This window comes from Aotus nancymaae, unplaced genomic scaffold, assembly GCF_030222135.1.
Source record: "Aotus nancymaae isolate 86718 unplaced genomic scaffold, 86718_ANA_hifiasm-v0.15.2.pri h1tg000059l, whole genome shotgun sequence".
Lineage (NCBI taxonomy): Eukaryota > Metazoa > Chordata > Mammalia > Primates > Aotidae > Aotus > Aotus nancymaae.
Window position 1 is genome coordinate 11517293 of NW_026988473.1, and position 26229 is coordinate 11543521.

The 26229-nt window shown below is 38.7% G+C and overlaps 2 protein-coding genes across 3 annotated transcripts in view; one reads left to right on the forward strand and one right to left on the reverse strand.

Moving 5' to 3' along the window:
- ZFP91 (ZFP91 zinc finger protein, atypical E3 ubiquitin ligase) overlaps positions 1-912 on the reverse strand; it is a 43343-nt gene extending 42431 nt beyond the window's left edge. For both annotated transcript variants that reach the window (XM_012471443.3, XM_012471442.3), the window contains exon 1: positions 345-912. In XM_012471443.3, coding sequence (XP_012326866.2) covers positions 345-691 — 347 coding nt within the window. In that variant the 5' untranslated portion in view covers positions 692-912. The remainder of the gene's footprint in view (positions 1-344) is intronic.
- Positions 913-4076: 3164 nt separating this feature from the next.
- Positions 4077-26229, forward strand: part of LPXN (leupaxin) — a 39412-nt gene continuing 17259 nt past the window's right edge. Inside the window, exons 1-4 of the mRNA XM_012471446.2 lie at positions 4077-4206; positions 8885-9042; positions 15266-15312; positions 25928-26027. Coding sequence (XP_012326869.1) covers positions 4194-4206; positions 8885-9042; positions 15266-15312; positions 25928-26027 — 318 coding nt within the window. The 5' untranslated portion in view covers positions 4077-4193. The remainder of the gene's footprint in view (positions 4207-8884; positions 9043-15265; positions 15313-25927; positions 26028-26229) is intronic.

Genomic DNA, 26229 nt, shown 5'->3' on the forward strand with positions numbered 1-26229 from the left:
CCGCCTAAGGAAAAGCAATAGGTTGACAAAGAGGGTGCAGATGCCAGAGAGATGAGCCTGGGGCGGCAGGGAAGAGGTGGGTCACTAGCGAGCGCAGGGGTGTTTCCCGGGATGATTTCGGGGAGTGGGGAAGCAGCCCGACAGACTGGGATACGGGGGCGAGGGGAGGGTAGCGCAGAGAGGAGGGATGGAAGCTCCAGAGGAAACGGTGTGACATCTGGCGTGAGGAACCGGCAGGGGGCAGAGCAGGCAGGATGTCACGTGGAGCTGGCGCTACGGGAGCCGAGAGGGTTGCGTACGGGCAGAGGGGGGTCTTTCCCACCGCCTGAAAGACTGTTACTCACAGGAGTCGCGGACTCTTCTTGCCCTGAACTGGAGACGGGGACTTCGCGGCCTGAGGCTGCTGCCCGGGGACGTCGGGAGGCCTGGCGCTGGGGCTGCTCCTCCGCCGGCGGGGATACTCGGCCTTCCTCCGGCGGGACACAGCGGCGGCGGCGGCGGCCGCAGCGGCCCGGCCTCGGTCCCGACCTCCCCTCAGCACACGGCTGCTAGTGGTCCCTGCAGGCGCCGCCGCGGCCGCCTCAGGGGGCCGTTGTTGGGGCTCCTCCGGAGTCTCCTTGGCCGCCGCCGCCTCTCCCCCTTCCTGGTCTTGCTGCTCCGGGGGTCTCGGCTCTTCCGTCTCCCCCGGCATCGGGGCTTGTCCGTCCCCCACCCCCTAGTCCCAGGCGGCGGAGGGGGAGGCGGCGGTCTCCGCGCTGCTCCCCCCGCCCCCTCGCCTCCCGAAGCCTCCGGCTCACTCTCACCCTGCGCTCCTCTTTTCCCCCCTCCCCTCCGCCCGGCTCGGAGGGCGCCCCCCCCGCCCCCTGCCACTCAAGGTCCGCTGCCGCTGGCGGCGCGCGCGCGCCCGCCACTGACGCTCAGCGAGCCAATCGGAGAGGAAGACAGGCTTCCTCACCCCGCCCCTCACGGTCTTACACGCAGCGACGTTCCAGGTTCCCTCCCCCACTCCTTCCTAGAGCCAATCAGGAAACGGCTACAAGGGAGCGCGCGAGGTTTCCTTCCCCGCGCACCCGTTCTCACCGTTAAACGGCGGTGTCTCGCGACAATCCCAAAGTGACCTTTTTCCCCCCTCCGGAGTTCAATGCGCGCTAGGGGCAGTGAGAGGGATAGATCTCGCGAGGGAGGAGGGTGAGAAGAAATCGCACCTCTCTCCCCGCCTCATGCACACCCTAGGCTGGCTGCGCGCGCACCTGCCTCCCAAGAGCGCTTTCTGTCCTTCTTTAGGCCGCAGAAGTGGCCTGGGCGTTATTCCGCCTCCACCCTACCCCAGTTTCGTGTCTCTGGCCTTTCTGTCCCCAGCGCCGCCAGATCTTGCGGGGAGAAGGGGGTAGTATTTTGAGCTGTCGCTTCTCCTTTAAGAAAAAAAGCCCCGTCGGTTGCCGGATGAAAGTCTCTGAAAAAAATGGCGGCGGTAGAACGAAGGCGGGGTTGTGGGGGCAACGAGGGCCCACCTCCTGGCGCATGCGCATCGTTAACTTAACCAAGGGCATTGTGGGAGATGAAGTCCTATTTCGCCTAGGCTTTAGGAAAACAGATGGGAAACCAGAGGTGGAGAGGATGCTGGGAGGTTCTGACTGATTCACTCCGGGAAAGGTAGTTTACTTTCCACAGTCTTGAATTTACTTTTTTTTTTTTTTTTTTTAAACGAGACAGTGTTTCCGGGTTAGGTCGCGGTGCCTGCTGTACATCCGGGCTCAAGTGTTGAGCCAATTCCTAGTCCGATGGGAGGGTTTTTTCTACTTGTTCTTACTTTTTATTTGGGCGTTGGCGTAGCTTTCTCCGGTTGGCTGCCTAATTGCCCAGACTTAACGTTGGTTTGGTCAGATGACACTTCATCTGGGACTGGCTAGCTAGCGTTCATGTCTACAGTATTGATCTCGTCCTGTGTATGAGTCACCTGTGAACTCCTGGAGGTCAGGGGCTGAATATAGTTCCCTGGGGTCCTTGGGGCCCTAGCATAAGGCTCACTACTCAGTTGGCTCTTAATAAAATTTTCGAAACGAATTGTAAAGTTGCTTTTTTACTAGACCTTGTTCGGGCACCTAGAAGCTGGCGTCAGTTGCTTAACTTCGCTGCGGTGCCTGACCTGGAGGGAGGCAGAAAGGATTGTTACCACGACGTGACTCTGGTGACCTACACGGATAAGTTGAAGGTCTCTTAAGCTCTGCGGCCGGAAGCCATCTGTTTATACAATAGCAACTTAATCAGAAGTTACTTTTCTGCCCACTAGTGTGTGCCGTTAATTTATCTTCCTGATTGATCAAAGGGTGTTTCCGTTGTAGTTGGTGATGCATTGGGCCTCTCCCATTTCTTTCATCCATTACAATCAGGGAATGATTCGCAAGAACACCCTTTACCCCTGGAAAATAAAGCATCCGGGGCTAAAATCTCCAGAAGAAAGAAGATGGAAACAAGAGCCGGGGATTCAATTCTAAATTTCATATTAATCATTCAGTTAAACTGTGGACAAGTGCTGAAATACATTTTTCCTTCCAGTATTTTGACTCAGATGTAACTTCATATTGGACAAATGTTTTATATTCTCTACTGAGTATTTTGCCCTTTCATATGACTAATGTCATTTTCAATTGTAATAATTGTTTGGCATAGTGTCAATGGAAATTTTCAGATTGAGTTTGCAGTGAGCAGACTTTTGGAAGGAACAGTACTGACATCCAATGGATGCCCAAAGTAATACAGAGGAGAAGTACCCTTTAAAAAAATGTAGAGACAGTGGAATGGAGAATGAATTATTCCAAAAAAAAAAAAAAAAAAAGGGCCACAGTGGGCTGGATATGGTAGCTCACTCCCGAAATTCCAGCGCTTTGGGATGCCAAAGTGGGATGATCCCTTGAGCCCAGAGCTTCCAGACCAGCCTGAGCAACATAGGGAGACCACCCTCTCTAAAAAATAAAAATTTTTTTTAAATTTGAAAATAAAGTTTCTAAGCTAACCTAGTGGTGTGATGGCATGCACCTGCCATCCTAGCTACTCCAGAAGCTGAAAAGAGTAGATCGCTTGAGTCTAGGAGTTCTAGTTGGAGGTTTCACGAATGATAGCACCATTCCATGCAAGCCTGGGTCACAGAGAGAGAGAGAGAGAGAGCTTGTCTCTAAAAAAAAAATAAAAAATAAAACACTGTGTTTTAGAGGAAAGATCGCAGACTTTGAGATCTGTGATTATGGTAGCAAAGGTACCAATTAATTATCTTAGCAAGTTACTATTGCATGAACGTATTTCACCATTGGTAAAAACGGGGATAAAATCTATTTAACAGGGCCATAATTATAGTTCCTTTTTATAATAGGCCTTTTGTAAATGTTTCATTAAAGGTGAATAAAATCACAGTGGTAAAAATGGTGAAGAGTTAACCTCAGTATCACTTTCCAGAGAAATTGCTATAAAGCAGTGTATCTAGGCAGGGATTATGCTTAATTGAGATGTACACAGTTTAACATCTGGTATCAAACCTGGCTTCCTTCTTTGTGACCCCCCTACATTTTGAACTGCCGAGTAAGCCAGGCCCGGAGAATCCAAGCATGAATCCACTTCTGCCTTACTTTGAAGGATTTACAATCCATGCCGGAAAGCTGATAAGCATAATTTCTGAATAAGTACATTAAGACAACAAAATGGAATGGATACCTGATGGAATCCATTCTGATGGAAATTTTAAGAAGAAGACTATGCCTCTATGGTCCCCCAGCTTCACAGAAAAAAAAAAAAAAGGTAGATGCTCAGTGTGGGGTACCTACACTTGGAAAAAACACAAGTATGAATCTGCCATTCCCATGACTCCAAGATGAATCCTGGCACAGAGTAGGTGCTCAAATTTTGCAAAATTAATTTTGAATCTCTGTCACCCTGGCCAATGCACTACGGTAACTCGAATCTTACTATCTACCTTTCTATGTCAGTCTCATTTTTAAAATTGTGTAACCTATGAAAAAAAAAAAGAAAAAAAAACTCACCAAATCAAAAGAGAGGAAGTGGTAAGCAAATACAGGAACCAAAAAGGGTTATAGAGGCTGCCTTATGCTGTCTCATCCAGTTCCTTTGTGGTCCTCTTCTTCAGCACATGCCAAAGCTGTTCCTCACGGCCTGTGAAACAAGAGCATCTTGGATGTAGGACAATGGAAGAGTTAGGTGAGTGAGGAGCTTCTTGGAGCAGAAACTCTGAGGGAGTGAAGACTTGGCTGCCATCTACGTGTGTAGTGGGATATACTTCTGGCTAGACCAAGGGTAGTAATGGAAGATTTTATTTTCACTTCTGTTCTCAGCCCTGCCAAGAGGGAAGCATGAAGAACTATGATTGTTTTGGGGAACTATGGGTTCACTGTTTGCAGTGGCAAAATAGAGGGAGAGTTTGGTGCTAATCACAGGGTAAACTCTTGGCAAATACTTTTGGACTGGAATGTGATTGAAATTGTCGTTTTATTATGAGCATTTTGCCCCATGAGGTTCATTGGAGATCATAGGGTGGCCAAATAGCAAGGCAATGCAGAGATGTGATTTGAGGAGGAAAAGAAAGAGCAAAAAAGGAGTTGGGGTGCTATGAGGAAGAAAAAATGGACTTTAAGTATAAGAATGAGGGATCCGTAGAGGTTGGAAAAAGGCCAGAGTGGTTTCATTTGTTTCATGTTTTCATCTTAAATCAAAAAGGCATAGCACTCTAACTCAAGTAATTTTATTGCTGAGCTTTTTATTCAGAAGAATTCTAAAGGAAGAGATTACTATGGCCTGAAAATACGATACCTCCTTCCACTCCAAGGCAATTAAAACCAGCAGTGGAACTCTTAGTTGCATTATCCATCTGAAGAGATCCTGGATTTCAAACCTTTGGAGTAGTGTAACGTTTGTCATTCTTGGGACTCATTCCATAGCCTTTGCCAACATCTGTTGCCAGCATCTTAACTAACACTGAGTCACTAAACTTTACCCACTCTCCAAGCTGTATTAATTCCACAGTGTCCTGATTTGGGGTGTGTTTGGGGATGGGGTATGTCAAAAGTGCAAAAAACAACAAAAAATATCTTGCTTATTGTTACATTGTCTTAAAAAAATTGACATGTGATTTCAAAGTTGGAGAAACAGAGGAAAAGTAAAGGGCAAATTACCAGGAGGGAAGAGATGTTAATGAAGAGAAAAAGGTGTGTTTAGTAAATACCAAACTGCTTTGGAGGTTAAATCTATCTTGATACTGGGCTAGACTCTATTTTGGACTTGGGGTAGAATCCAAATTCTTATCCTCCCTGAGTGAAGAATGTGAATTTCTCCTTGAGTTCCACTAGGGCTAGGGCCTTTTTTCTTTTTCCTTTTTTTTCTTTTCCTTTTTTTATTTTTTATTTTTGGGAGGGGTGGGGACACCTAATGGCTTTCATGGCAAATAATTTAAAAGTAAACTAATATTTAGTGACTCAGGCAAAAACTAGACATTTTTACATATGTTGATAATTTTAGTGTCTGCAGCAACCCTCTGAAATAGGTATTTCAGAGGTATATCCACTTCTTTTTAAGATGAGAAAACTAAGAAAAACAAAATAACTTGTTAATGTCACTGCTGGGAACACCTGAAACCAAAACTAAGCAAAAAGGTGGTCTCCTGTTTTAGAAGTTTGTTAGTTCTGGTGTTGCAGCCAACAAAGTAACCCAGATTTAACCGACATTTATATTGTTTTGCATTTCCTGAGCAGGCTAGATGTTAGGTAAATCTTGTCCGGAAATACAGAAAGTACCAAGCAAGTAGCCTGGAAGCTAACATTTGTGCAGATTATCCGGTTGGCTACATCTCCACAGGCTGTTGATGGCTACACTTCAACAGTTTCTTCAAATTGTCAGCTGCCCAGTAACTACCCTTGAGACTTGGGGTGGACCTTTCTTCCTGCTGGCAGAGAAATGGCATCTAGGACAGGTTGGCTCAAGTGAGCAAATATTTCCAGTCTGCAGTAGTACCTCAGAGGCTAGCAGCTTATAAATCAGAAGGTTTTACCTAAGCCCTCATTACATAGGCATTAGGCATGATAGATAAAGAGGAACCAGGAGCAGACTCTGCCTTGAAATGAAATCCATACAACCCATAGAGACCCACTTTACTCGTTTCATGATAATATTGATATTATTTCATCTCCACAGGTAAAGGACCACAGATAATAATTATAGTCTTCAGTCTAGTACCCTCTCCTCCCACCCCCACTCTCCAGGAATCCCGTATTTGTCATACTGAAATGAGTCATCTTCAAATTACAAAATCTGGCAAAAGGCATAATAACCTCAGACTGTTGATGCACACTCATAAGAAACAGGAAGAAAAAAGCCTACATCTCATAACCCAGAAAGAAGGGTTTTGATAACTGTGGTTAGCTGGTGCTTCTGAGGGCAACTTCCCACTCTTAGTGGTCCGATTTCCTCTCTCTTATAACCTTTATTGTAAATGGCTTTTTATTTTGAGCTCAGGAGGATCTTTGGCTTCTAGTTAGAGCAAAGCTTAGAAAATAGAAAATCAAAGGACTGTAGCTTAATTGAGAGATGCAGAATAAATTCAAAATTCTCAAATTTGGAGTAAAAATCTGAGGCAAAAAGTTTTCTTTCTACCTTAGTTTTCTTTTTATTTTCTTTGTCCTTCTTTTTAAAAACCTTCTATTATAAAGAAATTTAAGTATGCAAAAGTAGAGAAAGTAGTTTAATGAATTCTAATATACGCATCAACCAGTTTAAACAATCAATTCTTCACCAGTCTTATTTCATATATATGCCCACCCATTCCTTTCACTTCTGTAATTATGTTAAAGCAATTTCAGATGTTATTTTATCTGTGAATATTTTAGCACTAATTTCTAAAATAAATAAATATGTTTATAATATAACCGTAATGCCATTGCCATACACACAACGGCCTTAGTAGTAATTCCTTAATATTGGAAAATACCATTATCACACCTAAAAACTTAACAGAATTACTTAATATTATCAAATATCATTATCACACCTAAAATAAACAGTACTTGTTTGATATTATTTAATATCCAGTCAGTGTTCAATAGTCTTGATTGTTTTATTTTTAAAGTAGATTTAGTGATCCAAAAATGTTCATACATTGAAATTAATTATAAGTCTCTTGACTTTTTAAAGCTATAGGTTCCACCTCATCTCTTTTTTCCCATTACAGTTATTTGTTTGCCCTAAAGTTTAGTTTGGTTTGCTTATCTCTGAAATGGTCCATAAAAGCCAACATTTTTGAGAAATGGATGATTATGAAAGATCTGTGGATTTCATTTGTTAAAAAAAAAAAAAGGATTAGAACTCTTCTAATGCCATTAAGAATAATTCATGCCTCCAAAATCTAAAATAAATGAAAATCTATTTTTTTAATACCTGTGAAGTTTGTTTTCCTTATCTGAGAAATTCAGAGGTAGGCAGGTCCTTAGAAATAATATAATTCTGTGTTTAAAGTTTGAAAACTATAACCTGTGGTAAGAAATCTGCTAGAGATCCACTAATGAGTATTGAGCTATAATTTGAAAAACACTATTCTAATCCACTTACCTCATTATGTAGATGAGGAAACTGCTTCAGAAAAGGACAGGACATGCTCAAGATAACCCAGAGAATCCGTGTAAGACAGGAGACTGGAACTTCTAACTCTCAATTAGTGCAGGGGCTAGGGATCAGATAGCCCAAATTCAAGTCCTAGTTCTCCACTCATGAGCTTAAGCAAATTATTTTTGTCTCTTTCTTGATCTACAAAATAAGGACAGTAATATCACCTGCCTCAAAGTGATAGGATGATTAAATGAAATGTGTAAATTCCTGAGCACAGTGCCTGGCATGTGTTAATTTTTTACTAATTATTATTTATTTCATTATAACAGACAGGTACTAGTATAATACTTTTCCAAACAAACAAACACAAAACTACAAGAGTAACAAATCCCAACTATTTGAATTGCAACATGTTACTTGATTTTGCAATATCTTAGTTTTCTCCCCAAGTCTTTTTTCTCTCCACACTCTAAAAGACAGAATACTTATACCTTGCTTTGAGAATTTTGTCATGTTCTCAGGATAATTGTTAAGATTTAGAAAAAAATCATTAGTATTAAGCATAAGTGTTATTTCCCTGGTATGTTTTGAAAAATAGTAATATTGCTTATATTTTTCTGATAGAAGAAAGCATTTAGTATTTCTTTCTTTCTTTTTTTTTTTCTTTTTTGGAGACAGGTTATCACTCCTGTGGCCCAGGCTGCTGGAGTGCAGTGGTGTGATCTTGGCTCACTGCAGGCTGACCTAGGCTCAGGTGATCCTCCCTCCTCAGCCTCCCGAGTAGCTGGAACCACAGGCATGAGTCACCACTCTGGGCTTATTTTTTTGTATTTTTAGTACAGACTAGGTTTTGCTATGTTGCCCTGGTCTGAAACTCCTAGGCTCAAGGGATCTTCCCTACTTGGCCTCCCAAAGTGCTGGGATCACAGGCATGAGCCACTACACCCAGCCCAGTTTTATTTTTTTCTAATTAGGGATATTTGTGGGCAATCTACCCCAAATATATGATGAAAATTAGTACTTGTGGTATAAAACATCAAATTAGAGTAAGACTATGAAATTGAATGCAACCATAGAAAATAAGAAAGAAGCCACACATTTATGGAGGCATTAAACATTTCTTGGTAAAATTCACCACATTATTGAAGTGAAATAAGGAATATTTGAAAATAGCCATAACTGAAGAAAAGAAAGAGATGAATGTGGGCACAGTGAAGATATTTCAGGAGAAAATGATTCTAGAGACTTCAATATTCTCTATCATGATTATCTTCTTATGATGTAGATGCCTTATTAGAGGAACTGGAACGCTCCACCCTTCAGGACAGTGATGAATATTCCAACCCAGCTTCTCTTCCCCCTGATCAGCATTCCAGAAAGGAGAGTAACCTTGGCGAGACTTCAGAGATCCTTTCTGTTCAGGATAACACAAGTCCCTTGCCGGTAACTTTTCATTTATTATAGTCCTTAAACATGGTCGTTTGAGTGCATTTCTGAAAATTAATTGTATCCCACATAAAATGATATGAAAGGAGAATCATATATCCGAGAAACAGAAAAATAATGCCTCAATGTTAATCTACAGATGTTTTTGGAAAGAGGAAGAGAATTGAGAAAATCATCACAGAGGAATGAGCTTTTGAGACCTAAATTTTTTCTAATGAATGCATGGTCACAGACAGTTTTGTCAGATTCACTTGGGATATTCTGATGTTACTGTCTGGGCATCAGAGATGGATGTTGCAGTTTGACTGAAATGGTACTCAAGCCAGAGATCACCTGAGGAAGGCCAGGTGGCAGCTTAGACAAGTCTTCTCAGGGTGACTTTTTAGGCTCACCACTTCCCAGGTCTTATTTTCTGCTGAATAGATTAGGAAATTCAAGTGTTAGTTTACACAGAGATTATGAAGCTATAGGGAACCAATTCAAACTAACCAAACTGACAAGCGATGATATGTATTTTTTAAAACCCAGGGCAAGTGCAGTAGCTCAGGCCTGTAATTTCGGCACTTTGGAAGGCTGAGGCAGGAGGATCACTTGAGACCAGGAATTTGAGACCAGCCTGGGCCACATGGTGAGACACCCATCTCTACAAAAAATTTAAAAATTAGCAGGGTGTGGTGGTGCGTGCCTGTGGTCCCCACCACTCAGGTGGCTGAAGCAGGAAGATCACTTGAGCCCAGGAAGTTGAGGCTGTAGTAAGCTATGATTGCGCCACTCCACCCCAGCCTTGGTGACAGAATGAGAACTCATCTCAAAAAACAAACAAAAACCAAAACCCAGAAATCAAATTTATTAATTTATGGTTACAGTTAAAGCTGTCAAGTAAAACAGCTGTTAGTATTTACTCATACATGCATTCTCTTTCTATGGATAAGTCCACATGGACGTACATTATAATTAAAAGGTTACTTGATGAGAATGGAATTAGTGTAAGATAAATTAAGTAGATCCTCTTCATAACTGGTAATTTTGCACTATGATATTTTGATTCATCATTGTATACTATATGAAATAACCAGAAGCACAGACCTGAAATTTGAGCTCAGGGGTAGTTTACCCCCAACTGTTCTTTCCTCCAGATACATACAGTTTTAAGGATACGAATTTCTCTCTCTACTAGGGAACTATTGTCTTTGTTCTCAGTGTTAGATTATAACTGTAGGCTCCTAAGTGGTCTCCTGCCCTTTTCCCCACTGAAGTCTATTCTCAAGCAGCCAGGGTCACCTTTAAAAACTAAAGTCAGACCCTGTTATTCTTTTACTCAAAACCCCACAATGATGCCCCATCTTATTTGGAGTAAAAGCGTTGATCTTTCTGGAGTGACCATATATCCTGGTTTATCTGAAAGATTCCTGGGTTTATTCTTGTTTTTTTTGTTTGTTTGTTTTTGTTTTGTATCTTACTAACTTTAACCTTTTACCCCAGATTTTCAATTTTATTTGAAGTTTTCTTATCAGTATTTGCATTACAGTAAGACAGTATGGCTTAACAGACCTCCCTCCAGCTTATTCTGTGGTCTCATCAGTGTACAAAACACATATTCCATGAACAGAGTTTTTTTTTTTTTCTTTTGAGATGGAGTCTCTCTCTGTCACCCAGGATGGAGTGCAGTGGCATGATCTTGGCTCACTGCAACTTCTGCCTCCCAGGTTCAAGTGATTCTCCTGACTCAGCATCCCGAGTATCTGGGACTACAGGGGTACACCACCATGCCCAGCTAATTTTTGTATTTTTAGTAGAGACAGGGTTTCACCTTGTTGACTAGGCTGGTCTTGAACTCTTGACCTGGTAGTTTGCCTGCCTCAGCCTCCCAAAGTGCTAGGATTACAGGCATGAGCCACTGCCCCCAGCCAAGTTCTGACTTTATTATGGCTAAATGCAAAAGATGGCTAATGATAACTTGTCTTTTTTCTTGAGTCCATGCAGACGAAACCTAGCTAGCAGCAACTTTTCAAGAATTATATGAAGGGTGCTGGTCGTTAAAGCAAAGAGCTCAAGCCCAAGTAGTCAAAGATAGCTAACTCTTCTTTTTTTTTTTAAAATTTATTTATTTTACTTTAGGTGCATACTATATCTGGCATTTCTCCCCATGTTATCCCTCCCCACCCTCCCCTCCCTCCCCACCCCCATTGTCTCTCCCCTACCCCCCTCAACTGTCCCCTGTGTGTGATGCTCCTCTCCCTGAGTCCACGTGTTCTCGTTGTTCAACACCCACCCATGAGTGAGAACACACGGTGTTTGGCTTTCTGTTCTTGTGTCAGTTTGCTGAGAATGATGGTTTCCAGATTCATCCAAGTCCCTACAAAGGACATGAACTCATCGTTTTTTATGGCTGCATAGTATTCCATGATGTATATGTACCACATTTTCTTTGTTCAGTCTATAATTGATGGGCATTTGGGTTGGTTCCAGGTCTTTGCTATTGTACACAAGGCTGCAATGAACATACGTGTGCATGTGTCTTTATAGTAGAACGATTTATAGTTCTTTGGGTATAGACCCAATAGTGGGATTGCTGGGTCAAATGGAATTTCTATTTCTAGATCCTTGAGAAATCGCCACACTGTCTTCCACAATGGTTGAACTAACTCTTCTGATCTTTGGTAGTAGCAGAAAAATTTCTGAGGCTTTTCCCCCTACTGGCCACTTGGTGAACCACACTCATGCCCTCCCATGATCTGCGTGGTGGTGGCCGTTGAGATGCATGGAACCTCCTCAGAGTCAATAGAAAATGGGAGAAACTGTAGCTTAATGTCATACAAATTATGTTTAGGAAATAGAGGCTAAGAAATTTTGCCATAGAGTATAGTGTAGTCTAATTGTTTTATTAAAGCAGTTTTGTTATTATTTGTTTGTATGAAGCTCAATTTGTTTTATTATATGTCAATGCCTTTTTGATTTTACGGTGAACCCTTTCAGCAGTTAGCTCAAAACAAAAACGAAACAAAACCCACATGTTTAATTGACTCAAGAAACCTGATAACGAATATTTGTCAATATTTACCATGTACCATGCAGGCAAGTAGAGAGATCACTGCCCCTTTGAAAACCAGAAGGTACAAACATGGTGAAGAAGCTTTGGCATCTATTTCCAAAGTTAATAATTTAAGAAGAATATGCTTTAAAATGACTTCAACACGCAGCTGCAGGAGGCCTGTGTACATGTCACTGTGAAGCACACCTTTCTATTAGGATCAAATTACTCATAAATTAGTTTTGCTCATTTTCAATTCCAAGTTTTCTTGTGCTTGTAAGTAAACTGGTCATAATTAATGAGTGATTTCCCTTCGAAAGCCATCAAATAATGTTTTTTAAGTTAAAGGTCTCAATTTGAAAATGTATTAATTCTGAAATGTTTCAATTTTATTTTTTATCTAATTCAAAGGGTCCAAATAAAATACGTGAAAATTTATTTCCTAGTCAAAAAGTGAAACATCTGACATTGTTAATGCCACTGTAAATTTAGTTGAAAAGCTCAACATTGAAGATAAACTATTGTTTCTGTTGTGAGAATATGAATACAAATGTTAATAGAGCACAGCATTATGATAAAAATGTTCTTACCAAGTTAACAAGCTATGGAGCAGAAATATACTTGGAATTGGTTGCAATGCAAACAAAATTTGTGACTACATCCAAACAAGCTGCAGTATTTTGTCAGTCAAAACAGAAACTGAAATTGTCAAAATTTATAGATTATAAATAAATATATATATATATACACACACACAGATTATATAAGTAATTGATCTACAAAACTTTTGTAACAGAAGCTGATATCGAACACTACCACACAAGGAAACATTTCAGAATGGCTATATGTATATTCATGTCTGTGTTGCATGTCATCAGTTGGATTTTGGGAATGCTTGAGCCTTTGAAAAACCACTTTGTAAAGCAACCCAAATTTAGATTGCATTATGGTCAAGACCAATTGGAAATTTTTAATCGATGTTATTCAATGAATGTAGCATGAAAATTCAGCTTTTGAAGCTTTTACCAAGTTACAGTTATATAAAAGAAGGCTTGCAAAAGAAGAAGCTCAAATTTCTAACTACAAAAGCCATGGAGGAATTGAATAAATCAAAAGATGAAAGCTGATATGGTTTAATTATCTAATTTGATGATTATGCTTCAGAAAAATCTTAACTTTGATGTATTTTGACTTCTAATTTTAATTGGATAAATTTTTATTCTTCACCAAAATGGAGAAGAATTTTGAAAGTCTATGATTTTGCAATATCTAGATTTGGTGAAATGTCAAAAAAAATCACAGATATAGACAACTTGAAAGTTTTATAAGGAAATTACTGAAGAAAGATCCTCTGAATGAAGGCAGAAAAACAGCCCCTATGATGATGTTGTCCTGAAGTATTTACATATTTTAATATAAAAAATTAGAAGATTCTTCATTTAGCAGAACTTACAGGTTCATCAGTATCTACAGAGAAAAATGTGTTCTCAGTTAAAAACATTACAGTCTACAGAGAAGCATCAACTAAAATTGTCTACAATTTCAGATATATTAACCATAAAGTGAAGCTTTGAAACAATTGCAATTTTATAAAAATAACACTGTTTAAAAACAAAAAACAAAAGAAAACATATGTTCCCCAAAAATGTCCACATCCCAATGCTAGAGACAATACTGTCTAAATAACAAATTAAGGTATGTGAATACATGTCAAGAATAATTGTGCCATTAAAAAATGTTCAGATTATATATATGTGTGTGTGTGTATATATATATACACACACACACACATATATATTTATTTATATATTTTTGAGATGGAATCTCATTCTGTTGCCCAGGCTGGAGTGCAGTTGCATGATCTTGGCTTACTGCAACCTTCGCCTCCCGGGTTAGTGATTCTTCTGTCTCAGCCTCCTGAATAATAGGGACTACAGGCACTCACCACCACGCCCAGCAAATTTTTTTGTAATTTTAGTAGAGACGGGGTTTTACCATGTTGGTCAAACTGGTCTTAAACTCTCCAGACCTCAAATGATCGGCCTGCCTTGGCCTTCCTAAGTTCTGGGATTACAGGTGTGAGCCACCGTGCCTGGCCAGTATTTTCTTAAAGATGCTTGAATGTTCATAACTTTTTTGTCACTTTAAGATATTTTAGGAAATTTTAATTTTGAAAATAAATTTTGAATAGAATTATCTTATAGGTCCACCAATATAAGAAGACCAAATTTGGGTCAATAAACACATGTTTTAAAAATGATATAATATGACTTATTTTTGGAACAACTTTTCATTCTAAAAAATATCCCAGTCTGAACATTTGGTGATATGGCCAACGCATCTACATGATCTGGCCCCTTTACTTGCTGTCCCTGTCTCCCTGGTTCACTCTGCTCAGACCACACTGTCCTCCTCGTGGTTCCACAAATGCTCCAGGTGCTTTCCCTGCTGGCTTTTTCACCTGTATCATGTGACCCCAGGTATTTGCTTTCTTTCCTTACCTCCTATGTAAGTCTTTGCTCAAGCGTCCTCTTCTCAGTGAGTCCCTCCCTGATCAGTGTATTTATAATTGCTGTCTCTCCCCTACATCCCAACTTCTTTCCAAAAGATTAATTTTAAATATTAATTTGTTTGTTATCTGTTTCACGCCACCAGAATGTAAGCTCCAGGGCTTACAGTTTTTATCTGATTACTTTGCTTTTTGGCTGCTACATCCACAGACCTGGCACATGACAGGCCCTCAATAAATATTTGTTCAATGAATAAATGAATTGCTGGCCAACAGCCTTTTAGATTCACATGTTATTTGTTTTCATATGTCAAGTTTAATAACATTATAGTCTCCCCCTAGGCACCATCCAGTTTAGTTAAAGGGGGATAGCTCCGACCCATTTTATTTGTTTTATGGTTCTTATCTAAGGAGGGTCAATTTCTCTATTTCAGTAGTTTTTAGCAAGGAAGGGCTGCCAGTATTTATTGACATGCCAACTACTCTTTTTAGAATTTGGCTTTTCTTTGTGGGACGGCTGGTAATTCCTCTGGCTTGTGAAAGAGGAGCTCAGAGATATGCCACTTGTTAGTCCCCTTTAAAAGCTACAAACATCTATTAAATGTGGGTATCATTAAGCCTCAACATTCTGATAACAAAAATTTATTCTTTGCTCTTCTCTTGTCACTTCTATGTCTTAGGCGCAGCTCGTGTATACTACCAAAATCCGGGAGCTCAATGTCTACAGGTATTTTTTTTTCTATTAAATGCTTTTGAAAATTAAAGTTAGTAGATAATTGTTATCAATCTTTGTTTGGGTGATAAATTGCTTTGCAGGTGTTTATTATTAGAACTCCTATATCATCCTCCTCTTTCCATAGTCTTTGAACATAGGTACAACTCTGCAAAGCTGACTTGACAACTTCTCAAGTTGCCTGGCATCTGGAGGGGTTGTCTAGGCTGGTGGTCCATGCTATGTCCGTTACCAACTAAAAAAGTGTAAATACTCCCAGAATCAACACAGGTGTTTTGTCCAAGCTAGTCCAGATGTTATGCTCCAGTTTCCTGAAAAAGAAAACACACCTGAAGAAACTTCAGCAAGATTCTAGCAATGTCAGAGCTAGGATGAGGGTTAAACTAAGCTAGTGGGTCTCATAGCCAACTGATGAGTATTTACTTTTTCTTTCAATATTAGCTCAAGATTTATGTAGTGGGTGGAGGGATTTCCTTTTATGAGAAATTACATATTGAAACAGATACACTTACTAAGTCATTTCTCCTGGCTAAAGTGGAATTGGCAATCTGAAAAAAAAATAAAAAGACCAATTTAGTTATTCTCTCCTTGGTTATAGCTTGCAATTTTTAACAACAGACAACTTTTTGGAAAACAGATTAAAGGGCATAAAGTATAGATAGTAAAGATTCAAGCTTGGGAAAGAGTACTAGACCACACCTTATTTGGTTTCAGGATTGCAGTCAGTAGTGCACACGTGCAAGGAAAAAATAAGGGAAGAAATGTGCTACAAGAAGTTTTCTTAAAACTTCCCTCTTAAGGATACTTTTCACTTTGGTGAAAGTGAGGCCAATTTATTAATACATATTGCCAGTTTATTCTAGTTCCAAGGATGTTGCCAGGTGAGAATTCCTCCTAGTCCTTTCCCAGTCCCTGAAACCCCAATGAAAAAATAAAAACAACAACAAAACAGTGACTGGCACACAGTAGGTTCTCAGTAAATATTTGGTTTCTTAAATCTAGGAAACCAAGACTCCAACAGAAATGCAAGTGAATGCATGAACATATAACATGAAACCTAGCCCAACCAACAGCCGGTATATCTGGCACTGTGATTAATTGATGACACTCCAATACTAACTTACTGACACACTCTTCTTCATAGTATGGGCCTCTCTGGCTTATTTCCCATCATTTCCTCCTTTTTCTCTTGCTCTATGTTCTAGGGGAGCTGATCCTTGGGTTTTCCAGGCTCCAGGATCAGTCGGTCCTCACTGTCTTCAACCAATAGGGGGGCACTGTGGAGAGACTGCAGGGTAAAAAGCCGTGAAATCCAGGGCATTTCCCCCCAACGCGCTCTGTTTCCACAGAATCTCTGTCAGCAGCTTTATCTTCTTTATGGCTTCAGCTGGAGCACAACAAGTTTGCTGTGGTTTCAGCTTCTGCCTGTTGACTTGGGCCCCTAGCTCTGGTAACTTTTCCTGTTTTCTTAGTCCCTTTGGCTTAGGGGTAATAGTGATTTCTGGGTTACTCAGTGTCTTCTGTTTTGCTTCTTAGTTCTCCCTCACCTGTGTAATCAGGTTTCTGGACTAAATTCTTTCTGTGTACTCATGTAGTTTATGTTTTCCTGACTGGACTTTGATGTACTCTCCATTACTGAATGCCTCTGAGGGAGAGTGACATAAAATCCAGGTGACCTAGTAAATATGCAATAGATGGATGCACATCCCTGAGACTGGTATAACTCTGAGCTGGGAGGGCTAGCATGTAAATAGAATATTAGACATAAAAATTAGATTCCTGCATTCTGTTTCTGCTGTTTACTCTGGCTTGCTTAAATGAACTAAACATTGCTTTTAACCTACCTTGAAAGTATTTTCAATACTAGCTGTGAATATAACATTGGAATAACATTTCTAGTATAGTTATGTATCAATAGCAACATGAGCAATAATTTATAAATGTATCTTTTACAAGAACAAAAATAATTCTGGTAATAATAGAGAGGAACAAGTCATAAAAATATAACAGAGAAATAAGTAAGGAAAAAACAACAGCACAATGAAGCTCCTTACTTAAGTCTGGATTCTTTTAGATGCATCTTTTGTGATTCGTATCACTGAAATCTCTGAGCACTGAAGTAAGTTGCTGCTGATGACATAGCCAGGCATCTTTACTATCTTCAAAAGGTCAGGGAACAAATCAAAGGCTCTTCTCTTTTCAGGAACATTTCCTGAAGTGATCACTTTAATTAGTAATCATTAACTCTTCAAGGTCTGTCATTTCTTATCTAGAATTTTATATTGTTGACTCAATAACTATTGGAGTGTTACAACAATGATCTATTTCCCTTTCTACACTGCACTAGGACTTTAGTTAAAAATCAGTGGGAATTCTTTGAATAAGCACAAATTTGCCCCAACTGTAAGATGGGAAGGTTTTTAGGAATATACAAGCCCTGATAAGAAACTGAATTTATTCTATATTTGGGCGTAGGACAGAAGAATGTGTTCACAGTCCTGCTGCCTTTTGTATTCCCAAGGCATTTGTCTGTGGTGGCAGTTACTAAGGGATTATGACTGATGGAGCTGTGAGAAAAAGCTCCACTGTGCCTTCTTGGAAACCTCCAAGATGGATTGAATCAATTACTTGCATACTTGATCATTTTTGCTCTCAGATTAAAACAAAAAATCTTGCATCTAGTAGAGGGCCTGTTGTTAAATGATCAAAAATAAGTCAACATGAGACATGTCGTATCCAATAGACAGTGTTCTCAAGAGAGAAAAGTTTCTACTTTTCTTCTATCTTTTTCCTGGCTGGTAAATACATAAAGATAAGTAGTAAGTGTATGTTTTCATTTTTGAAAATATATTTAGTGAAAGACAGAATATTTACTTGTATTTATGGCTTTGTATCTTTGTGCAGATAAGAGAAAGAGAGAGAGAGATAAAAATGTTTGAGTGGTTGTGAGGCAGAGTTTTGGTTTGGTGGGTTGTTAGCTAAGCTCTCTTAATCAATGTTGATTACAAACATGATTTCATAGTCAGTTACCTTTTTGTACCTTTTGACCCAGTGATTTCACTTTTTAAAATTCACTCTATGTAAATGATCAAACATGGGTGCAAATATTTGTTTAGCAGTATTGATTAAAATAGGAAAAGTTAGAAAACAATCTAGGTGGCCAGCAATAAATTATTGGTTTAACAAATTATATAGTACATTATATATTTGAAAACCATATAGCCTTTAAACATTATTTTGGCAGATAATTCAGTAAAGACAGCACAAACTTAGCAGTTTGCAGGCCTAAACTCTTTGTTACTGGCCAACTGTATTATGTACAAAAAAGTTTTGAACTTCTCTAAGCCCTAGTTTTTTCATTTGGAGGTAACAGTACCTACCTCTTAAGGTTGTTATTTTAGAAGATTTAAAGAGGACATGTATAAAGCTCTGTATGGAGGGTCAGGCATAGTGTAGACAGACATTCAATAAATGTTATCTATTATGGTTGCAGAAGACAGAAAGCTATATGCATAAGAGTAGGAAAAAGTATAATTTTAGTTTTCTAAAATTACACACAATCATAGTTAAGCATAATGGTATCAGCCAAAATGTCCAGAATAATTGCCTCCTGAAAAGGAGATTATGTGTGTTTTAAATTTTTTCTTTATATTTTTCTGTAGTTTTTAAATTTTCTATGCTTAACATGTATTAATATACTTTAAAAGAATTTTAAATAGAAACCTCTACATTGTGACTGTGTAATTTATTGAAGGTTGTTTATAGAACCATTATATGTTAGTGTGTGTGTGTGTGTATAATAACTGAGATATATAAGTGAATTGCACTACTGATGTCTCATGGGCCACCTCCACCAACTTATCTCTTGATCATGTGTGTTAGCTATTTTCCTAGTATAGATGACCTATGTTTTATTTTGTTTTAAAAACATAGCTTAAGATACAAAATTATTTCATAAACTCATGAGCGTAAAAAGCGAAAGAATTTGGAAATATATAGATAGGGTGACAAGCGAGACCACCCCACTTAGAGTCTTTCCTCTCACCAACTCACTACCGGTTCCACGGGTAACTGCTGTTAGGTTGTTCTCCTTACAGACTTAAGTGTGTGCATATTTACACTTATGTATATGTGCTTATAAATTTATATAAATGGAAGTATAATTTTTTCTTTCTTTTTCTCAAATTTTGAAAGAGGGTCTCTCTCTGTTTCCCAGGATGGAGTGCAGTGGCGTTACCTCTGCTCACTGCAGCCTTGACCTCCTGGGCTCAAGCTGTCTTCTCATCTCAGCCACCCAAGTAGCTGGGACCACAGGCAGGTGCCACCACACCCAGCTAAATTTAAAGTTTTTCATAGAGATAGAGTCTCCCTATGTTGCCCAGGCTGGTCTTGGACTCCTGGGCTCAAGCAGTCCTCCTACCTCAGCCTCCTGACGTGCTAGGATTATAGGCATGAGTGACTGCACTGGGCTGGAAGTATAGTTTTTATATTTTCTGGGCTTTTCATTTTTATGTTAACAATAAATGTTGGAAGTCTTTCTTCATTCATATAAATCTATGTCTGCTCAGCAGTTGCATGTTATTCTATAGAACGGATGAACCATAATTTATTTTACTTTAGCTCCATTGGTTTATTTCCAATTTGCTCATAGAAACTGTACCTTAATAAATGTCCTTGCACATATATTTGTATATATATGTCCAATTTCTCTGTAGGATATTTTCTTAGTAGCAAAATGACTGAATCAAGTGGTATATGCATCTGAAATGTTGATAGATACTGCCTTGCAAAAGTTTTTATAAATTTACCTACCTATGAGATATATATATATAATTCATATTTTGCCAACATTGCATATTATCCCTCTTTTAAAATTTTGAGTAATAGGTAAATATTGGTATCTCATTGCTTTAAATTGCAAATTTAAAGATTAATGAGGTTGAGGGTGTTTTTATATAGTAATAAACATTTTAGTTTCTTTTTCTGAAACCTGCTTTTTAAAAGAATCTGTAGCTCAGGTTTCTGTTTTTTAATTATTTATAGATTTCTTTAAAAACTTGAATATTATATTTTAAATATTTGTATGTAAGTTTTGTGAGTTTAGCTGTGTCAATATATTTTTCATTTTTGATGTCACTTCAGAATTTTATGTCCATCTTAGGAAAGCCTTCATTACCCCAAATTGTAAAATATATTTTTCATTTTTCTATTATCTTATATTTAAGAATATTTATATCTATCTTTAATGTGTCTTAAATTTATTCATGTATATGGTGTGTTGGGGATCCATATTTATTTTGTCCAAAATAGGTTATTATTCATTGAGTTGAATAGTCTGTTTTGGATGATTTGAAATGCCACATTGATCATATATGAAGTTCTTATAGGTGCAGGAGCCTGTTTCTGGGTTTTCTAATCTACTCCTTCGACCTATTTGTTTTTTCTTTTTCTTTTTCTCTTCCCTTTTCTTTTCCCTCCCTCCTTCCCTCCTTTACTTCCTTCCCTCCCTTCCTTCCCTCCTTCCCTTCCCTTCCCTCTCTTCCTTCCCTTCCTCCCTCCTTCTCTCCCTCTCTCCTTCTCTCCCTCCCTTCCTTCCCTTCCCTTCTTCCTTCCTCTCCTCTCCCTTTTCCTTTCCCTTCTCCTGCCCTCCCCTCCCCACACCCTTCCCCTCTTCTGCTCCCCCCACCCCACCCCCTTCCCCTCTCCCATCCTCTCCCATCCTCTCCCCTCCTATCTCCTCCCCTCCTCTCCTCTCCCTTCCCTTCTCCTCTTTTGTTTTTTGACAAGGTCTCATTCTGTTTCTGTTGTCTAAGCTGGCATGCAATAGTGTGATCACAACTTACTGCAGCCTTGGCCTTTTGGGCCAAAGTGGTCCTCCTGACCCAGCCTCCTGAGTAGCTGAGATGACAGGGATGTGCCACCACATCTGACTGACTTTGTAATTTTTATAGAGACAGGGTCTCCCTGTGTTGCCCAGGCTGGTCTCAAACTCCTGGGCTCAAGCAGTCCTGCTGCCTCAGCTTCCTAAAGGAATCACAGGTGTGAACCATTGCACCCAGCCCTATCTATTTTTTTTACCAGTGTCATACAAATTTAATTATTGTTACTCTATAAGGCACATCTATCAAGACAAGTCTTCCCTCTTTTTTTTTTTTCCTTAAAACTTTTAGTTTTTATAGAGACCAGGTCTCTTTCATGTTTCCCAGGTTGTTCTCAAACTTCAGATCCCAAGTGATCTTCTCACCTGGACCTTCCAAAATGCTGGGACCAAGGTGTGAGTCACCACAGCCCCCCTCCTTTTTTTTTTTTTTTTTTGAGACGGAGTTTCGCTCTTGTTACCCAGGCTGGAGTGCAATGGCACGATCTCGGCTCACCGCAACCTCTGCCTCCTGGGTTCAGGCAATTCTCCTGCCTCAGCCTCCCGAGTAGCTGGGATTACAGGCACTCACCACCATGCCCAGCTAACTTTTTGTATTTTTAGTAGAGACAGGGTTTCACCATGTAGACCAGGATGGTCTCGATCTCTTGACCTCGTGATCCACCCGCCTCGGCCTCCCAAAGTGCTGGGATTACAGGCGTGAGCCACCGCGCCCGGCGCCCCCCTCCTTTTTTTTTTCAGAATTGTCTTGAGAGTTCTATCCCATAAATTTTAACATCAACTTATTAATTAGCTTGAATAATTCTATCAGAATTTTTATTTGAATTACATTTAATTTACAATTTAATTAGGGGAAACTGACATTATAACATTTATCTCCATTTATGTAGGCCTTTTCTAAAATATACATTTTATTGTGCATATTTGAAGAGTACAATATGATTTTATGGGATATGAATAGTTAGTAAAATGGTTACTATAGTGAGGTAAATTAACATATTTATTATCTCACGTAGTTACACATTTTTGTTTGTTTCTGTGGTAAGAACAGGCAAAATTTACTAGTTTAGCAGGAATACTAAATCCAATACAATTTTATTACCTGTAGTTCTTATGTTGTGCATTAGATCTCTAGGCTTATCTTACATATCTGCTGCTTCATATCCTCTAACCTACATGTCCCCATTTTCACCCCCTTTCCTGCCCCTCATCACCATTACCTCTACATATTTGATATTATTTTTTAAAAAAGATTCCACCTATAAGTGAGATCGTGGAATATTTTTCTTTATTATTTCACTTGTATAGTATCCTTCAGATTCATCAGTGCTATGACAAATAACGGGATCTCCTTTTTTTTTTTTAAGGCTGAATGATAATCTATCGTGTGTGTGCATATTTCACAATATCTTTATTCCGTTGATGTCCATCCATTGATGGACACTTAAGTTGTTTCCACCTCTTGGCTATAGTGAATAGTGAATAGTAAATAGTGCTGCAATGAAATTAAGAGTGAAGATCTTTACGAAGTGGTAATTTCATTTATTTTGTGTATGTCCAGAAGAAGGATTCCTGTGTCATGTGGTATTTCTATTTTCAATTCCTTTAGAAACCTCCATACTATTTTCTGTAATGGCTGTAACAGTCTACATTCCCACCAACAGTGAATAAGGGTTCTTTTTTGTCCATACCCTGGCCAACATTTGCCATCTTTTGACTTTTTGAGAATAGCCATCTGTTTGGGAGTGGTATCTCATAATAGTTTCATTTGCATTTCCCTGATGATTAATGGTGTTGAATACCTTTTCATATACCTTTTGGCCATTTTTATTTCTTTGGAGAAACATCTATTCAGGTCCTTTGCCCATTGTTTAATTGGATATGTGGATCTTCCTTTATGTCTGCCAATGGTTTTTTTTCATAGAATTCTTACATATTTCTTGTTAAATGTATTCTTTGATATTTTATTTTATTTTAATTAAAAAAATTTTTTTTGAGACAGAGTCTCATTCTGTCGCCAGGCGCCAGGCTGGAGTGCAGTGATGCGATCTCGGATCACTGCAACCTCCGCCTCCCGTGATGAAGCATTTTTCCTGCCTCAGCCTCCCAAGTAGCTGGGACTACAGACGTGCACCACTATGCCCAGCTAATTTTTATATTTTAGTAGAGACAGGGTTTCACTCTGTTGGCCAGGATGGTCTCGATCTCTTGACCTCATGATCCGCCTGCCTCGGCCTCCCAAAACACTGGGATTACAGGCATGAGCCACCGCGTGAGCCACCGCGCCCGGCCTCTTTGATATTTTATAACTTTTGTTAGAATTGTGAACAGTTTCTTTTTTTCTCATTGAATTTTTAAATTGCTTATTGATGATCACAGGAAAGAGACGGTTTCATTTTATTCTTGTATCTAATCACCACCCTGATCTTTTTTATTCATTCCAATGGTTGTTCAGTCATTTATCTTACATTTTCTTGGGAAATGATTATACTGTCTATTTTAAAAGAAAGAATGAGGGTGCACTGCCTTTATTTCAAATATATAATTCTCTTATTTTACTTTAAAATGCATTTGACAATGTATTCTAGAATAACATTGAAGATTGGCAATGGTAGTAGGATCTATGTCCAACTTTCTCTTAATTAAAAATGTGCTTAATTATGAATTAATTAATGAATTAATTAATTCATTAAAAATGAATTAGTTATGAGGCTTGTTATAGATTTCTTTTGGACACATTTTATCAGTTTATAGACTTTTTCTTCTTTTTCTTGATATACAACAACAGAAATGGTTGTTAAATTTGTCTTCTACTGCTTTTTCAGCACCTATCAATGTGTTTATAAAGCTTTTCTCCTATTTGTTAATGAATTATATTAATCTTTTTCCTAATTTTGAACTATTTTTGAATGACCAGTATAAACACAAACTAGCCATGATTTTTTTATTTTTTGTGATTTAAAAAAAAAACATTTCAACTAATTTAACCTCTCTCCACACATGCCCATAGTTTTTTCTTTAATTTTAAAAAGTTTCTGTGCTATTTATAGGAAGAATTAGATAATTTTCCATGTTTTCCTATGTATTTGATAATTTTATACAATGATCCCCCAAAACTGTCAGTTTTTTTTAATTGTAATTTAGGTTCTGGGGTATGTGTGCAGATCATGCCGGATTGTTGCATAGGTACACATATGGCAATGTGGTTTGCTGCCTGCATCCTCCCATCACCTACATCTGGCATTTCTCCCCATGTTATCCCTTCCCTACCTCCCCACCCCCTGGCTGTCCCTCCCTTGGCCCCCCGAGTGTGTGATGCTCCCCTCCCTGTGTCCATGTGTTCTCATTGTTCATCACCTGCCTATAAGTGAGAACATGTAGTGTTTGATTTTCTGTACTTGTGTCAGTTTGCTGAGAATTATGGTTTCCAGATTCATCCATGTCCCTACAAAAGACACGAACTCATCATTTTTTATGGCTGCATAGTATTCCATGGTGTATATGTGCCACATTTTCCTTGTCCAGTCTATCATCGATGGGCATTTGGGTTGGTGCCAGGTCTTTGCTATTGTAAACAGTGCTGCTATGAACATACGTGTACATGTGTCTTTATAATAGAATGATTTATAATCCTTTGGATATATACCCAGTAATGGGATTGCTGTGTCAAATGGAATATCTATTTCTAGGTCCTTGAGGAAGCACTACACTGTCTTCCACAATGGTTGAACTAGGTTTTGTTTTATTTCTTGTTTTCTGTTTCATTAATTTATGCTTTCATTCCTTCTGTTCAATTATTTTATATTTTTCTGAGACTCTTGACTTGGAAGTTTTGTTTATTTCTTATCTTTCTCATTTTTCAATATCACACTTGAGTCTATTTATATACTTCCCTCTCAATAACATTTAGCTTTCAACTCCCAAAAGCATGTGTGTGTGTGTGCATGTGTGTTAGTGTGTGTGCTATTTCTAACTGGTTTGATAACTCAGTTTAATTTTTTTATCCCATGAATTATTTAGAAGTACTTTGTTTTTTCTTAAGTGGATAGTTTTTATGATTAATTTATACTTCTATTTACTGCAATCTAAGAATATAGTCTATATGATGTACTTTAAAATTTATTGAGCTTTAATTTATATCCTCATACATGGTTAATTTTACTAATGATTATGCAGATACTTGAATAGAATCTCTATTCTGTTTATCAGGTCCAAAGTTTTATTTATTTAAAATTTACTTACAATTATATGAATATGAAACCATTATCATATATATTATCTAAACTTTCTGCACCAGAGGTTGGCAGACTTGTTTTGCAAAGAGGCAGATAGTTAGTTAGGTTTTGTGGACTCTAAGGTCTTTGTAGCAACTAATCGCTCTGAAGAAAAGCAGCTATAGACAGCAGGTAAATGAATGGACATGGCCAGATTTGACCCAAGGACCCCCGATCTATATTCTAGTTTATTTTTATTTTTTGGCAATAACTGACAGGAGATATAATACTTTTTATAACTTAGATGACTACGGAGAAATAGAGACAAAAGGCAGTGAGAACTTGTTTAGATTTTTGGTCTAGTACATATTATTTTAAAAAAATACCTTCTATCTCTGATTTTAGCTTTATATCCAAGGGATTCGTTATTAAAATTGCATTTTCAGTACTTTATATGTGGCTTAACATTTATTTGAGTGTGATTTGTTTGTATGACTTTTTTGTTTTCCTTCTATAGTGAACCCCAAGAGCCAAAGGTGTCACCACCACCTTCTAAAACCTCAGCAGCTGCTCAGTTGGATGAACTCATGGCTCAACTGAGTGAGATGCAGGCCAAAGTGAGTACAGTCCAGATGATGAACAGGGCCCATGGGGTCACCAGTTTATCTTTGTGAAACTCAGCTCTGCATTCTCCCACTTAGGAATTTTCCTAAGTTGTCATTGCTTTTTCTGGACTAAATGTAATTCTGCGAATTAACCCATCTTTGTACTATGTGTTATTTGGACATCAAAAAATCGTATATAATACAGACTTTGATC